The following is an 18,691-nucleotide window of genomic DNA, read 5'->3' as shown; positions in this document are numbered from 1 at the left end:
AACCCCTGGTTAGCCTAAAAATGATCTTTTTATTATACTTGAGAAGAAATGCAGATTCTTATTCGAATAACCCTTGATGACAATTTTTAAAGTAAACAACAAAGATAATTTTCTCTTTAAGAGGAATTTTGAAAATATAAAAAATGTTTAGCTAAAACTATATTCATTTAATATGCAAGCATATTGTTAATATATAATTGTATATGGAAAACTGATTAGTTTCACAGTTTTAATTTTTATACTTAAGGATAAAATAGATTTTTAAGGGTTTTTTTTTTCTTTCTCTTCTTTTAGTAGCAAAGGGAATGCACTGCTTTTATAGTTCAGTTATTTTTGTTCCACACATTTACTCATTTACAATGATAGTGTAAAAAATTATTTGTATTTTATTTCCGTTTCCCATATTTTATAGACATTTCAATACAGCAATCATATTTTGTCAATTAGGTATACCACTGATTTACTTAAAAATTCCCTTATTGAAGGAAATTATTTCCTCTTTTTACCACTTTAAGCTATGCTACAATATGTATTTTTATGCACAAAACTCAAGAGCTTTAGTCTAAAAGCAGGTATTCTCTCATCAGGTACCTTGATTATAGGTAATCAAAACTGTTAGGCTTATTAGGTATTTACTTGGAAAGAATTTATTTGAGATTATGATGATCTTCTATTTAAAGAATTAAAACACAATTCTTCTACATATCTAGATTATCTAGATTAATACTACCATGAAATAGATTTTAACATGAATAAAAGGTTATTAAATAAAGTAACTGCCCATGTTATAATTTACCTATTAATCAATCCTGCAAATTTAGAGTTAGAGTACTTTTTTATTCTAATTCATCATGAAACTCTAAATGTCAGAGCTTCTCTAGCATTTGTTCAACTTCCATTGAAAGATTTACATTAAAAACCTGTAACTCCTGTAAGCTGCTTTTGGAAAAAAAAAACATAATGCATTAAGATTCCTTCTATTGCAAACTTCTTCCCTCACTCTATTTTTGTCATAGCATGTATCACCTTCTAATGTATTACTGTTTACTTACCTCTCCTTCCCCTTTGAGAAAGATACATTTTTTTGTTCATTGACATATCCCAAGTGCTTAGAAAACATGCTTTGTGTAAAGGCTGGACCACGATAAATATCTACTGATTTAAATGTTGGCTTGGCTTATGCTATCTTTGTCTCTTTCCCTTTCCATTTGTTTATCTAATTCCTGTGTTTGCTTCACTATCTTAGAAGGCATTCTCTATATGGTAGCCTCAGAAGCTCCAGGCTTTAGTCATCTTTATAGCTAGCAATTCCAAAGGAAAGAGAATTTCTACTTTCTAATAGTCCTAGAAAGTTGTCTGAGTATACTTTTATTTATTTATACTTTTATCACATGCCCACTCCTAAGCCAGTCATTATGATAGGTTGTAAGTAACAATGAGAAATGGGTTGCTTTGATTGTCTTGGGGGTTACTCAGAATTTGACCTGAGGAACAGCAGCATCCCCTGGGAGCTTGGTAAGTATGTAGACTCTCAGGCCTCAGTATAGACCACCTGAATCAGAATGTGAATTTTTAACAGGATTCACTAGTGATATGCCTTTATTTTGTGATGTTAGTTGGAGCTGGAAAGACAGGAAGGGGTATGAGATCAGCAAGTCACACAAAGTGAAGGTGTGATGGTTGCCCAAGGAAAACTTGAACGCTGTTACCAATATGCAAAATGGATGCCAGGCAGTCAAAAGCAGCAGGTATCCATTACAATATGCAATATGTATTCAGCAGTCCATCCTAAAAGAGATCAGTCCTGGGTGTTCGTTGGAAGGACTGATGCTGAAGCTGAAACTCCAATACTTTGGCCACATCATGAGAAGAGTTGACTCATTGGAAAAGACTCTGATGCTGGGAGGGATTGGGGGCAGGAGGAGAAGGGGACGACAGAGGATGAGATGGTTGGATGGCATCATCAACTCGATGGACATGAGTTTGGGTAAACTCTGGGAGTTGGTGATGGACAGGGAGGCATGGTGTGCTGCGATTCATGGGGTCGCAAAGAGTCGGACACGACTGAGCAACTGAACTGAACTGAATTATTATATACCACACACAAGATACCTTAGGAATCAAGAGATTAAATTATTTGTCCAAAGCTTTTCCTGGAGAGGCAAAGAGAATTAACCTGTATAGGATATCAAGTACTAACAAGTATGCTGGAGAATGAAGAATAATGGAGGGATAGAGCATTACCAAGATGATGGGAAGGGTGATCATTTTAGAGAGGAAAGTCAGGGTGAGCATGAGGAAATAAATTTTGATTAGAGATTTGGAGAAACAGAAAGAAAGCAAGAAAGGGTGGGGAAGCCAGTTTTGCTACAATGAAGTGAATACAGGTGATTAATTCAGAGAGATAACCAAGGGCCATTTCATAAAGAAACTCTGGCAATGATTATTGATATTGTCAATTATTTCTAGAACAATGGGAAATTGTTGGATGCTTTGTAGCAAGCGAACACATGATTTTATATTTCAAATATACTGTCTAGAGAGCAGGAAATAGTAAATAAAGGATAAATGGAGAAATACAAGATGTCAGGGAGACTAGTTAGGAGGTGATGGCATGCTTAGTCTTAGGCAAGAGATGAGAGAGAGCAGGATGGTAATGGGGATGATAGAGGAGCTCGGAATCTATAGACAGGCTTTGACTCATGATGATTTGACTAAAGTTTTCAACTTTATTATGGTGTGAAAGCAATAGGTATTCAATAAAAACTGTACTTGTGAAACTTTAGAATTTGATATTTTTCCAGGCTAGCAACATACAGCATAATACTCTCTTTAGAAGATGGGCTGCCCCAGCACCCAGTCAGCCATGTGATCAGGAAGGTGAAAACAACAGATACACTTAAAACCATTCTCTATACATTCGGTCACCCTGTTTTCCACTTTCAGTATACTATTCAATAAAGTATGTGAGATATTCAATTTTTATAAAATTGGATTAACATTAGATGATTTTTCCTAGTTGTAGGCTAATGCAAGTGTGCTGAGCACATTTGATGTAGGCTTGGCTCAGCTGCAATGTTTGGTAGGTTAGCTCTATTGAATGCATTTTTTTTTTAACTTAAGATGGGTTTCTCAGGATGTAACCCCTCTGTATGTAGAAAGACCCATATTGTGGATTGTTAATGAATTGAATATGTGTGTGAGATAAAAGAAATACTCCTATGTTTTTGCCTTGAGAAAATGGGTGGACACTATTGCTAGTTACTGGAGAATCTTGAAGATGGGTCATGTGGAAAATCAAGAGGACCTTTTTGGAATGTCAAATTTAAGATGCAGAACTGCTGAATTAAATCCTTTGAAGCCGCATTGCCTTTTTTTCCGGGTCCAATAGAATTAAAAAATTTTCAAAGCCACCTATTTGTGTACCACTTAACAAAAAGAAATTCTTTTAGTAATCTATTTTTTAAGTGTTATTGAACCTCTTTTGAAGGCTACATCCAGATTGGAGGTTCTGGATACAATTACTTTGAAAGGAAGTATTTGTCTACAAAGCCCAAATATCTTTTTATTTTCATCCAAACACTAGCTAGAAAAATCAATATTTTATTGTAGAAGGAAATGGTTTGGCTGCTTAAGCATTTGGGGAAAAAACAAAATTCTGAAAAAAAAAAACCAAACGGGTGGTGAGGGGTGGGAAGGACTGGCAGGTGATAAGCCTCAAGAGTGCGGCCTCATTTGAAAATAGTAACCTAAATAATGGTATTAGTTATAGACATTTAGACTGTCTAAACAATTGTTCCTTTATTACACATGACTAATAGACTTTGCTGCTTGGTTGGGATAGCATATCAAGACTGGGCCACTTTTTTCCTGTGCCAAAGTGTGGTTGCTTACTGCTCTTAAACACGTTAAACAGAGATCTTTTCAAAATCTAAGAATTAATTGTCATCTTATAACAGTTATTTAGCCACTTCAATTAAATGTTATTTTAATATTAGTAATGAGCAATTCATGTCACTAAAATTAGCGGTGTTATTTTTATTTCTCAACTAAAAATCATTCTATTATGATCCTCAATGGAAAATTCATTTTAAATTCATCTATTCTGCTATTAAATACAGTTAAGCAATTTTAATAATACACATGTGAGTATATTTCATTTGCTTGTGGTTTCTTTATGCTTATTTATTTACTAACTTACTCAAGGATTTGAAGTGGTTTACACTAACTTATAAAACAGGGAAAAATTAGTAAATAAAAAGTTAGGTCCTAAACCTAGATAAATAAAAATTCAAGAAGGAAAACTTAGAACACAAATGTGTCATCCATTGTGAGGGTCATATTTATGTATATTTCTCATGAAATGCACAAGTAGTGAATTAATGACACTAAAGGAAAAATATGAGGAATAAAAATAGTGAAGCCACTGAAACTTTTATTAAAAAGAAACCACATTATCACACAGCTCAATTAGGCTTTCATTATGAGATGCTAAATTAATACCAACTTATACTGACTTGATTAATTATTCAATTTAAGAAGTACATGTACTTGGTGATAAATATTTACATTTTAAGTCATAACCAATGGAAAAACTTTTTATATCCATTTAATGTACTAATTGGATGTTAGCAAGAATTCAGTGTAGTAGCAGCTGCACATGCAATTCAATTTGATGAAATTTTAATTATAGAGAAAAAAACTGATAGCAAAGCAGAGTGAAACAGTGCTAAAATGAAAATAGCATAAACAGATTTCAATGTTTCTCTGAAAAATTCCAGGTGTTGTCAAAGTGGATTACGGAGATGTGTCAGTCAGAAAAACACTAAGAGAAAATCTGAAGTGTAAGCCCTTTTCTTGGTACCTTGAAAACATCTATCCGGACTCCCAGATCCCAAGACGTTATTACTCACTTGGAGAGGTATGAATTATTTATTTTGGTTAAGTTTTAAATATATTTTGCAAAAAGAGCAATTTCTAAGGAGATCAATATTTTTTATATTATGAATACAATGCTTTAAGGGTTTTTAAACAGACCTATTATAAAAGACTTCTCGTAAATTACAAGGACCATAAAGGTCTATGTCACTGGGATTTATAAAAAATAAAAACACAGTTTAAGGTGGAATAAATAGTATTTTCTTGTTTCTTTATAAATAGCTCTAAAACTTTTTAATCATATGGAATTTAAAGTCTTTGAAGTTTACAGCAAATTTTGAGTTTTTCTTTATGTGGGTTATAAGTGTTAATATTTACTGTGGGAAAAGAAACTGGAAACTTTATTAATTTACTAATATAAGTAACATATTTTTGGAAAAGTAAACTTTATAAAGCAAAATAGTATGAAGATTAGGTTATCTACATTTTTTTATAAATTGCATTAAGAACTGGCCAAAAAGAGGTAGCTGGATTCTTGTATCTGCTTTGATATTCAGTCTATTATAATATAGCACACCAGGTAACCAATTGAAGATTCCCTATACATTCATGAGAAGTAAGGGTGAAAGATATTATCATAGTACTATTATCAAAATCATACTGACTTTGTACACACATGGAGAACCCCTGATCTGATCCATACTTTTTCAAAATATAATCTTTATTTTTTTAATAAATAATTTCACTTCTTAGAAAGTTTTCACTCTCACTCATCCAGAAATCTACTTTTTCTAATAACCATATACAACTCAGAGGACAAACCTGCCCTAACTTTATTGTATTCAGAAAACAATGCATTTTTGTTTTTATTTTCTCCTCTGTGACTTTTTAAATTTTTATTGGAGTATAGCTCATTTATAATGTGTTAGTGTCAGATGTACTACAAAGTGATTCATTTATACATATACATATCTCTATTTCTTAGATTCTTTTCCCATATAGGCTACTACAGAGCATTGAGTAGAGTTCCCTGTGCTATATACAGCAGGTCCTTTTTAGTTATCTATTTTATATTGTGTATATATCAATCACAATCTGCCAATTTATACTCCCCTTCCCACCACCTGGTAACCACAAGTTTGTTTTTACATCAAATATACTTCTGTTTTATAAATAAGTTCATTTGTACTTTATTTTTTGGATTCCACATAAAAGCACTATTTTTCTTTCTTGCTTCACTCAACACAATTTCTAGGTCCATTCATGTTGCTGCAAATGGAATTATTTCATTCTCTTTTATGGCTGAGTCATATTTCATTATACATATGTACCACATCTTCTTTATCCATTACTCTGCAGATGAACATTTAAGTTGCTTCCATGTCCTGGCTACTGTAAGGATTGCTTCGTTAAGCACTGGGGTGCATGTATCTTTTTATATCAAGAGTTTTCTCTAGATAACATGCCCAGGAGTAGGACTGCTGCTGCTAAATCACTTCAGTCATGTCCGACTCTGTGCGACCCCATAGACGGCAGCCCACTGGGCCCCGCCGTCCCTGGGATTCTCCAGGCAAGAACAATGGAGTGGGTTGCCATTTCCTCCTCCAATGCATGAAAGTGAAAGTGAAGTCGGTCAGTCGTGTCCGACTCTTAGCGACCCCATGGACTGCAGCCTACCAGGCTCCTCCTTCCATGGGATTTTCCAGGCAAGAGTACTGGAGTGGGGTGCCATTGCCTTCTCCATAGGATTGCTGGATAATATGAAAGCTCTATTTGTAGTTTTTCTTAGGGAATCTCCATACTGTTTTCCATAGTGGCTGCACCAATTTATATTCCCACCAACTGTGTAGGAGGATTCCCTTTTCTCCAGCATTTATTGCTTGTAGATTTTTTTATGATGACCATTCTGACCAGTATAAGATGTGTCTCATTATATGTTTGATTTGCATTTCTCCAATAATTAGTGATGTTGAGCATCTTTTCATGTGCTTTTTGTCCATTTGTATATCTTCTTTAGAGAAACGTACATTTAGATCTGCCCATTTTTTGATTGTGTTGTTTGGTTTTTGGATATTGAGCTGCATAAACTGTATATTTTAGAGATTAACTCCTTTCAGTCACTTCATTTGTAAATATTTTCTCCCATGCTCTGGGTTGTCTTTTCATTTTGTTTATGGTTTCCTTTGCTGTGCAACAGCTTTTAAATTTAATTAGACCCCATTTGGTGTTTTGTTTTAATTTTCATTACTCTAGGAAGTGGAGTTTACTTTTGTGTATCTTGTTAGGGAGTGTTCTACTTTCATTTTTTTTGTTGTTGTTTTTTTTTACACTTAGCTGTCCAGTTTTCCCAGCACCACTTATTCCGTTTTTGTTTTTTTTTAATTTTATTTTATTTTTAAACTTTATATAATTGTATTAGTTTTGCCAAATATCAAAATGAGTCCGCCACAGGTATACATGTGTTCCCCATCCTGAACCCACCTCCCTCCTCCCTCCCCATACCATCCCTCTGGGTCGTCCGTTTTATCCATTGTATATTCCTGCCTCCTTTGTTGTAGATTAGGGGACCACAGGTGTGTGAGTTTGTCTCAGGGATTTCTATCTTGTTCCATTGGTCTATATTTCTGTTTTTGTACCAATACCATACTGTCTTGATGACTGTAGCTTTCTATTCTTGTCTGAAATCAGGAAGTGTGATTCATCCAGCTCCATTTTTGCTTTTTCAAGATTGCTTCAGCTATTCAGGGGCTTTTGTGTTTCCATACAAATTATAAAATTATTTGCTCTGTTAAAAATTACCATTGGTAATTTCATAGCAATTGCTTGAATCTGTAGATTGCTTTGGGTACCATATATTTAGAGATTAAAAAGTTGGCTTCATCATAACTGTACAAGCATATGGTCATAATACATATTTAATTGATCAAAATAAGAGATATCCCTTTATGAATTATATGCTTCATATTGGTAATTTCCCACTTACTAGGAATTACATTTGAGAAAACTGATTTAGTATTTGTTATATTTAAAACATTTTAACAGCAATAATACAATGCATTTGGAAATTATTATTTGAATCTATTTTTATAGGTCATAACAGCAGAATGTCTGAAAATTCAGTCTAGTATTTTTTGGTTCATTTGCCAAGAAATCTATGAATTTATCCACTCCATAACTATAAACATTCCTTGTGATTCACTAAAAAATAAAGAAAAACATACAATTCATTTCCAGCTGAATTGTTTTTAAAGACTGTTTTTTGTGTGTGTGTGTCTTATCCATACACTGTCAAATTTCCACTCACTCATCAGCCAGGTAAATATCTCTCTATAGAATTTTCAGTTTATATCTATTGAACACTAATCTGAATTCTGTAGTGCAAAGGTTCATGTGTAATAACACTGAATATTACCACTTTCTAGGTATAACTTTAGTCCTGTGCCTCTGGCTTTTTTTTTTTTTTAATTATTTGTTTTCATTGGGATGGGAGTGTCATTGCTATTGTTTTTAAATATTCAGTATTCCCATGTTAGCACTAAGTCACACGATTTATTTATATTTAATACATAAAATAGAAGAGTGTTTTTTAAACTAGAGTTCTATGTGCATGCTAGTTATTATAATCTAGTTCTACTAAAGATCTCCAATAAAGTATCTAACACTCATTTCCTTTATGGAAAAGTTTGTTGGGCCAATTGTGAATTCGTACCTTTAGAAGAGGGAGTTTTTCTATTCTTGTAGTAGGGTATTCCTCCCATGGTAGTCAATGGACCCAGGTAGTAAGTAAATGCTGATCACTTTTTCTAAAAGAAGGTATGACCAAGACCTGTTAACAAGACAGATATGAGTCAAGCAGAGTTTTTGGAAATCATCTAAGGCCATCAGGGTGACTCCTGAGAGAGACTCAGGACTCTGAAATAGAACCTAGATGTCTACTTCCATTTTAAAAATTCAGTTGCATACTCTCCTGCACTACACATTGAGAAATCTAATTAACTGACTTTCTGAAAAAATGAAAATTAAGTGTGAGAAAATTCCTTTATACAACCTACTGATTTTAAAGGAGCTATCTTCTTTAATGGATCAGATGGCTATATTTTAATTTATAGAAATAATTTGAAAAACTTTTGAAGACAGAAATATACCTTTAGGGTTTTTGAAACATATCCGGGAGAGGCAACGTGGTGTACTGAAAGAACCCCAGACTTTGGAATCAAGCAGAGGAGGGTTTAAATCCTGACCTCCCATTTTAGGACTCAAGTAGCACTGGGTCTGTCTCTGGTACCTAGCAGTAGAAGGAAGGTAATCACAGGTTACAGTGATAACTGAGGATACAGAGCATTGATAACACCACCTAGCAGAGTAGCAGCAGCACCATTAGTTACAGTTATTGTAATTATTAGAGCTACTATTGTTTTCTTCCTATGTCAAACATTATGCTAGATGCTTAAAAATTGTACTTTTTAATTTTTTTATTGTACTTTTTTTAAAAAAATCAAAATTTCTTGGCAGGTTTTGTTATTATCCCCAATTAAATATGGAAACCTATATGCAGAAAATTCACACAATTGACCTAATGGTCATAGAGCTAGTTAAATACTGAAGTCAGGATTCAAATATATTTTAGTCTGACAATAATGTTCACTTTTCCTTATAACTAGAAGGAGAAAATGGATATCACTATATGTTACTCATTCACAATACTTTTATTAATTAAGAGCTTAAGCTGTAACCTGTGCTATATGCTAAGGATGAAAAGTCAACAAGAAAGACCTGTACTCTTGAGCCATTCTACTGAAATGGGGGTGAGGGAAAAGGCAAGAGATAATCAAACAGCTAAGAAATTCAGTTGAATTAAAACTGTCCTATGAGGTATTTAAAAAACTAAATAAATTTAAAAATCTATGAGCTATATCTCGTTTTGAACTTTCTGGGATAGTAATGTACTACAGTTTTCCATTTTAAAACCACCCTTCAAGAGATGCAGTCCTGCAACAGTTTCCTTGAAAACAAGGACAAATTCACCAAGCACTGCATTTCAATTCAATTTTGCATAGTCATGTGTAGTCAGAGACACTTTGATATGAGTTTGAGATAAACTATTAATGGACTATATTGGATGACAGTCATTTAAATTTTTTTCTTTCTTACTGTCATTATGTATGAAGGCACTATCTCTCAGATAGTCTCAAAGTGGAACCAGGTGTCCAAAGCTACTTATCTAGGGCACAAAGTTATTTCTTTGAAGTAATTCATATGTACTCAATTTCAAATGAAATTGTTAGGATCTAACAGTTTACAAGGTTTGTAAGTTTCAATGTTTTTCAAAGCCCAGATATTTAATATTGCAGTGCACTGGTGAATATAAATATCTTCACATCAGTTTCTCTTTATAGCTTTCCTTATTATATTATAAGATAGAAGTAAACATGATATTCAGTTTCTATCATTATATATTGTCACCAAAATAATCCTCAGTATTGATATCAGACAACTGTTGTAATTTCTTACATTTGAATTTTATGCAGATAATTGAAATATTACTTCACCCAGCTCATGAATTACATGCAATTTCCAATGGGAAGTTAAAAGCTGAATTGCTTTGAACTAAAACCTTTAAGTAGCTTAATGAAGCATATGCCTTTTAGACTTAGTAAGCAGATCATAATGGAATAAGGAAGAGGAGCTTCCTGCAGCATGAAATTCTCTCTTAACTAACACTAGCTTATGTATATTTAGCTTGTCAGCTCCTGATCTTATAAATATAAAAGCTAATTCAACTATAAGATTGAAAATTGGCTTTCTAAAGTAGTAATGCTTTGCCCTAAATTTTTGGCCTTGGACAGGCCAGCATCTTGGGGAAAAAATGTTTTGTTAATGTGGAACACAAGAAAACAGAGGGCAAGAGGGAAGAGAAGAGGAATTCTGGAGCCAATTGACTTAACTCTAAGGGCTTAATATCTGCATTTGCATGCTACTTGGAAGACATTTTGACAGTAGTCTCTGAATTTTTTACTGCCTACTTGACTCCTTAGCACTTCCTTTTTCTCTTGTATTCTTTAACCTTATCAACTAGTTAAGATCCTTGCACACATTGACACTGTATTCCTTAAACACTGTTAAAGAACAAATTTCAGTAACTAAAAATAGACATCTATTGAAGCTGCTAGGCTGCAGGGATTAAGGATAAAATCAGTTACTGCCAAATCCAGAGGCTAAAACCCTCAGAGTGTTACATGTCTGCTGGTAATCAGATCTATTTATAAATTCACCATCTTCTTGATCTTTTAATAGGATAACCAGTAAAGCCTCATATTTTAAAACATACACAAATGGGGCATTCTCTCTGCCCATGATCATATTCGCAAAACTCTTTGGGACCCAGTAACTGATTTTTATCCCAGTGTAACTAATACACAGGCAAAATATATTAGTCTCCATCACATGTTAACCCTAAAGAATGTTGACCTGGGTATCCCACCTATGGACGAAATGAGTGAGTTTACTACTGGAAAGATTTTTTTTTTTTTTCTTCTGGCTTTACCCTACTGATAAATACATTAGAACAAATTCTGATTTTATTATTTAAATATGTATTGGCATAAGCAACTACAACAAACTATATTCCAGTTAGAGCATTTATGAATTCTCCTAGGATTGATTTTGTTATCCACCAAAATATGTGAAATTGTCCAGTATTCTGTATTTACTGTTTTGTTGAAGGAGGTTAAGATATCACATCCTCAGTGTTGTTAAATCTCACAGTCAGGTCATTGGAAACCCAGGTTTACATAAGAGAAGTCAGCTTGGATTTGTTAATTATATAGACTTTGCAAATCTATATAAAACCATCCTTCTGATTTATTCACAATTTGGTAAAGAGAAATGCATATTCACCACAGCAATTATAATATGGAAATATTAACATTAATCTTGAATTCACTGCAAATGTTATTTCCTTTACAAAGTAAAGAGAAACCAAATGAGGTTGACATATTTAAAACAATGATAATGAGTAACATAATATACAGTTGAAGGATAAGCATTATTGGAGTAACTAAAGCCAAAAACAAAAAAAAGCTAAGTTTAGTCTAATTTTAGAATTCATTTTACGTATTAGTTTTGAAATTCAAAGGTGGTGGGGGTGAGAGTTTATGCCTCTCTTTTAGAATTGGAGTTCCCACTTTTGCTTGCTGTTACAATCCAGCAGAGGGAGCAAAAGCTAATGAATAAACCGAGTAAGTGGTAACATTACCCATGATCCTGCCAAGGAGTACAAACTTTTAGGAAAAAACTTGCTGATTTCTAATATCAAGACACAAGTGGGAAAAATACTTCCAAGTTTATGCCATTGTTCCTCAGGCAATAAAAGATTATGTGTAAACAAAGAAATGTCAAAATAGACAACAAAGTTAAAACTCTGTTGGTCCTACACCACATACTCAAAGCTATAAAATAACATAAGGGATGAGTCACAAGACTTTCCCAGAATGCAGAACTACCCATATGCTCTACTTATGTTGATTCAGGTTGGATTCTGTAAGGAGTTTCTGTAGATGAAGTTCCTCCATGTTTGCCTGCCTAGATTTTTCTTAGGATTAATGAATGGCATGATCAAGCAATTGGTGTTGTCAGGTAATATAATACCAGTGACAAGCTCAGGATCTTTCCTGATATTTCATTTTGTTGCTTACATAGCATTCTTTGGGAACATATATATTTTTTCCTGTATGCCAGTATCTTCTATTATACATTAAGATTAGATCGTTGAGGACTGTCAGAAGACACTAGTAACCATTTTTATGTTTGAAGAAAATATTAGATTTCCAATGTTAGATTCATTTACTTGAGAATACCCTGATGCACACCATGCTGCCTTCTAGGTGTTCATACATTTAAAAAAAAAAAAATCTAGATATCATAGGACTATTGCAAAAACCTCTCAGACATTGTCTCTATCCAGATGGTATGCTCTTCTCATTTTTTTAAAGTGGATATTGAGAGCCCTGTTCCCTGATACTTCATCCTCTATCATATTTGTATCCAGTGTCATCTTGACTATAGCCAGAAATAATTTTCATGACCTGGACCCAACAGTTTGGCACTCAGCATGGAAACCACTTTGCTTCTAGACTTTTTGACCTGGTTCTCAGGTCTGATCCTAGACCACTTCCATGTTCCATCTGTCTTTGCCATTGTCTGGATGACCTGTCATTTACCTTCGCCTTTATTCAACTGGAACTTAATCCTCCCTTGCTCTTTTCACCCCCTTTCTGAAAAATACTGCCTACCTGTCTAGATGTCAAGACTAGGCAATTTCCAACGTCACTGTAACTTTCAACTACTTATTTGAGCAAACTACTTAGCCTCTTTGTATCTTAATGTTTTCATATATAAAATTAGGGTAATAGGTTGGTTTTAAATTAGTTATTACACATAACTGCTTGGAACATACAACTTCAATTTTATTGTGGTGGTTGTCTTCCCTGTCTCATTCTGACAGCTTTCCTAAGCCACTGACTCCTATCTGTTTCCAGTCTCCCAGAACTTATGTCCAGTTAGCCTCACCAGATTTGACTTGAGTTCCTATACTATATCGTCTTCTAAGGGACAATTAATATTACATGTCTAGAAACTGTCAAACCAATTTTCAGGAAGGTTAGAACATGTCATGAATAGAACAAACTCCTTTCCATGCACTCCCCAAAATGAATGTATTCTGTAATTCTGAAAAAATAGCAGCAGCAGTGACATAGTTTCAATCTTTCTGAATTCCTCAATTGAAGCAGAAAAAGCATCCAAGTTAGCAAAAACAAAAACTGATGGACAAATTTAACAATAAAATTAGACAAGGTATTCTCACCAATCCTAAAATATGACTTGTAAACTTCATGACCATATGATAATACAATCATTACAGTAGAAAAAAAGGGAAGAAACGGGGTGTCTGATGGAAATGAGGCCACACTAACACCTCAGTTACTAATAGATACTCATGAGAAATTGTTTCATGCTAACTTAGTAGTTGAAACTGGGAAAAGTGTTTTCATAAAATCCAGTTTGCAAGTCAGTGGAGTCTCCTCTTTTAATGTCTGAAGGATCTGAGAATTCTACAACCTGTGAACTTTTATAGCTCAATAGCTGAGGCTCTTTTTCAGGAGAAAATTCAAGGAATGAAGCCCTACTTAAGCAGGCAGGTACAACAACAACGGAAACAAAGTCCAGATAAAAGCAGGAGAGGGAAATAGGAGGGACGGGTTACGGGGCAAGGTGGAGACAAAAGGCAGAGTACAGGGACTTGAACTGACCTCCTCTCACAAATCACCAAAATCACGACTAAGTGCTGAACAATACTTGACAAGACTGGAATGTACCAAAACAGATTCTACATCCAAAGACAAAGCCACAACGAGGCAGGAGGAGGAGTGCGTTCATGAAACAATCAAATCCCATACCAATTTGGTGGGTGACCCACAAACTGGAAAATGATTATATCGCAGAGGTTCTCCCACAGAATAAAAAGATGTGACATATATATACACACACATACACCCAGTGGAATATTACTCATCCATAAAAAGAAAAATATTTTCATACTTTCAAAGATAAATATTGTATGATATCACTTACATGTAGAATCTAATTATATAAACAAACTTACAAAACAGCAACAGTATCTCAGGCTTTGAAAACAAGCTTATGGTTACCAAAGTGGAAAAGTGGGGGGCATAAATTATGAGTTTGCTCAAACATATACACTGCTATATATAAAATAGATAATCAACAAAGACCTACACAGTCAATTCTCTGTAATATCTTATATGGGAAAATAATCTGAAAAATTCTGTATTATTCTTCTGCATACTTTAACCACAACATTGTAAATCAACTCTACACCAATAAAAAATTGGAAGAAAAAAAAAATGTGGAGAGCTAAACAGAACCAGGAATTCTCAAAAAAAACCAAAGGATTTTTTTCCAACTGTCCAAAAACTTACAGGAACAGATCTATCCTTGTGAAGTTAGAAATGGTCTCCAGTGTAAACACGTCCTGTCAGGTACAGCTGGAAATATTTATTCTTAAACATTTCACTTGGTAGTGGCAAAATCAGCTTTGCTATGAAAATGTCCTTTACTTTCCACCAGCACCCAGAGTTCTCAAAATGATTCACAAAATAATCAGGCTTCCAGCTAGGAACTACTTCATTGTGTTCTCCTGATACAAGGAGTTTCAGTCCTGATTATATTGAATTATCTGGGGGATCTTTTAACCGTATTCTGGCCCTACTCCAGACCATTTGAATCAGAATCTGTGAAGCAGAAGCAAAATAGAAGTATATTCTAAAAGCTTTCCAGGTGAGTCTATGTCCAGGTGGAAACCACTGAAAAAGAAGTTACTCAAAAAAGGAAGAGTAACTGTACTGTCACCATCAAATATCAAAATATGTCATACCTTCCTCGAGTATCAGTTCAGTTCAGTTAAGTTCAGTCGCTCAGTCATGTCCGACTCTTAGCAACCTTGTGAATCACAGCATGCCAGGCCTCCCTGTCCATCACCAACTCCCAGAGTTCACTCAAACTCACATCCATCAAGTCGGTGATGCCATCCAGCCATCTCATCCTCTGTCATCCCCTTCTCCTCCTGCCCCCAATCCCTCCCAGCATCAGAGTCTTTTCCCATGAGTCAACTCTTTGCATGAGGTGGCCAAAGTACTGGAGTTTCAGCTTTAGCATCATTCCTTCCAAAGAACACCCAGGACCGATCTCCTTTAGAATGGACTGGTTGGATATCCTTGCAGTCCAAGGGACTCTCAAGAGTCTTCTCCAACATCACAGTTCAAAAGCATCAATTCTTCGGCACTCAGCTTTCTTCACAGTCCAACTCTCAAATCCATACATGACCACTGGAAAAATCATAGCCTTGACTAGACGGACCTTTGTTGGCAAAGTAATGTCTCTGCTTTTCAATATGCTATCGAGGTTGATCATAATTCTTCTTCCAAGGAGTAAGCTTCTTTTAATTTCATGGCTGCAATCACCATCTTCAGTGATTTTGGAGCCCAAAAAAATAAAGTCTGACACTGTTTCCCCATCTATTTCCCATGAAGTGATGGGACCAGATGCCATGATCTTCATTTTCTGAATGTTGAGCTTTAAGCCCACTTTTTCACTCTCCTCTTTCACTTTCATCAAGAAGCTCTTCAGTTCCTCTTCACTTTCTGCCATAAGGGTGGTGTCATCTGCGTATCTGAGGTTATTGATATTTCTCCTGGCAATCTTGATTCCAGCTTGGGCTTCTTCCAGCCCAGCGTTTCTCATGATGTACTCTGCATATAAGTTAAATAAGCAGGGTGACAATATACAGCCTTGATGTACTCCTCTTCCTATTTGGAACCAGTCTATTGCTCCATGTCCAGTTCTAACTGTTGCTTTGTGACCTGCATATTGGTTTCTCAAGAGGCCGGTCAGGTGGTCTGGTATTCCCATCTCTTTCAGAATTTTCCACAGTTTATTGTGATCCACACAGAATGGTGGTTGCCAAACTTTGCATATTAGAATCATCTGGGGAGATTTTAAAGAACCCGATGGACACTATGTCCCCTAATCCAATTAAATAAGAATAGTCTGGGCATCAGAATAGTTTAAAGATGACAAATCATTACCCCCATCAGGAAGCAATGAAAAGAAAAAATGAAAGGAAGAGAGAGGGACGGAGGGAGAAAAATTATTTCCTGATCAAATTCTTCCTCTTAACAAATCAAGAGAATTTTTTTCTGAAAAGAAAGGAAAAGGATCACTACCATAAGAATAAAGATAATCAAGAGTAAAGTGATATCTCTGTGAAAAATGAAACTAAATCAAAACCTTAGGCTCATAAGACAGGAAAACAGATAAATTTTATTATAAAATAAGTAAAATAAAAACATAAATTAAAAAAAATATCTGAAATGAGGGCCTGGAGGAAAGAATTAGAAATTAAGGAATGAATCATTTCAGAAATGGATAAATTTGAAAAAGCAGAGGATTCTGAAGAAAATGCCGTAAGAGTTTTAAAGTGAGGGAAGGAGGAAATTTTTTAAAGATAGTTTTGTCTTTCTTTTCTATCGAATAGAAAATGACATATATAAGAGATATATAAAAGATACAAAATACAGAATAGACTTTCCTGATAGAAAACGAAGTAACAAAAAATGAACACTAATAATTCAATTATCTATAATTCAATATTATTCAATATTTACTCCTTGAAAATAAATTTGGAACTACATATTGAAACAGACCACCACCTATCTGGGCAATCTACTGGACTTATTTTGGCATTCAGGCAAAAATATATTTGTAAGAATAAGGGAAAGAAAACAGATTTTCTTCAGCCTTTTCAAAAGCAACTATTTATACTAGAAGTGAACAGAGTAACATCTTAAATATACTCAAGGAAATACATTGTTAGTCAAGGATTTCAGATGCAGCAAATTGATTTTGAAGTATAAAAGCCACAGATACAGTTATCAACATGTAAGAACTCAGAATATTGCTCGCAATAAATGGAAACATCATCTACTGATCTGCTCAAACCAAAATCTTGTAATGCTTCTTGATGCCTTTGTTTTCCTCTCCTGGCTCATTTCCACTTCAATTGTAAGTCCTACTGGCTCTATCTTAAAAACATCCTAAACTTGACCGCCCCACATCCACTGTTGTCCTTTTATGCCAAATAACCATATCTAATTGGCATGACTCAACAGTCCCCTTATTTATTTCTGTTTCCACCCTTGCCTCCCTCTAATCACTGGAACAGGGCTTGATCTCACTGCCCAGCTCTGCCCAACCCCTTACCAAGTGTGAATTTCAATTGCTGACTGGGGCTTTACTGCAAATCACACCATTTTTCCCAACTCAGGCAACCATTACCTGACCATGGGGTTCTGTACCATACAAAAAAGTTGATTTGTAGAAACCTAATCCAGCCTCTGCAGAAGTTTCTAATCATACTCATTTGCCAAGAGGGAGAAACAGGCACCTGAAGCATAGATAACTAAATATATCCAAGTAATGAGTGAGTAAACAGTAAAATATGTGTCCTAACGAGAGAGAAAAGAACTTTTTGGAAGCAGAGTGGACAAGTGTAAAACATTACTACTTTGGGTTGAGACTAAAGGAAAAAAAATCTAAAACATTTCATCTATTAGAAAAGGTTTTCTTCTTTTTTACGTTCACTTGTGCTTGACTTAGTAATTTGGGCATCTTTAAACTCAATAAATGGCTTTCATAAAATTACATTTGGCACAAATGTATATTAACATGTTAATTATGGGATTAATGCAGTGTCTGAGTATAAACCATGAATCTGATGTTTGCAGTTGGCAATTTAATCTTGGTTTTGAAAATTTTTTCCTGTGAAATCACCATTTAGCCTTGTAATAGTTTTTCTTAGGGTCAACTGCTTTCCACTGTTTGGTATTAGGAATGCAAAAAGATGCATGTTTTAGTTAAAAAATTATCAGTGTAATTAATCTTTATAAATGTTCAGAATGGAGCATCTAGTAATGAAGCAACGAAAAATACATAAATTTGCATATCTGACCAATTTGTTTCTATTACTTTGCATAGGGCACTGTAGGACTTAAGGACTTCACAAATACACTATGATTATTTAGGTGCAATTTCGAGACTGTCCTAATTTTCAGAAGATTTGGGGAAGAACTCCTAATTTGTAATACGTGGTTGTTTTCTTCTTCTCTGATACTACACTATAAACAAAGAGTGCCTCTTGACTGGATGCTAATGACAATGCCAGTGCTATGCAAGTTTA

At 34.6% G+C, this 18,691-nt stretch overlaps 1 protein-coding gene across 6 annotated transcripts in view; it reads left to right on the top strand.

Moving 5' to 3' along the window:
- Positions 1-18,691, top strand: part of GALNT13 (polypeptide N-acetylgalactosaminyltransferase 13) — a 666,740-nt gene that overhangs the window by 599,681 nt on the left and 48,368 nt on the right. For all 6 annotated transcript variants that reach the window (XM_027560425.1, XM_027560416.1, XM_027560436.1 and 3 more), the window contains one exon: positions 4,782-4,921. In XM_027560425.1, coding sequence (XP_027416226.1) covers positions 4,782-4,921 — 140 coding nt within the window. The remainder of the gene's footprint in view (positions 1-4,781; positions 4,922-18,691) is intronic.

This window comes from Bos indicus x Bos taurus, chromosome 2 (genome assembly GCF_003369695.1).
Source record: "Bos indicus x Bos taurus breed Angus x Brahman F1 hybrid chromosome 2, Bos_hybrid_MaternalHap_v2.0, whole genome shotgun sequence".
Taxonomy (NCBI): domain Eukaryota; kingdom Metazoa; phylum Chordata; class Mammalia; order Artiodactyla; family Bovidae; genus Bos; species Bos indicus x Bos taurus.
The sequence above is the reverse complement of the archived record's forward strand: the minus strand, read 5'-3'. Positions and strand labels throughout refer to the sequence as shown.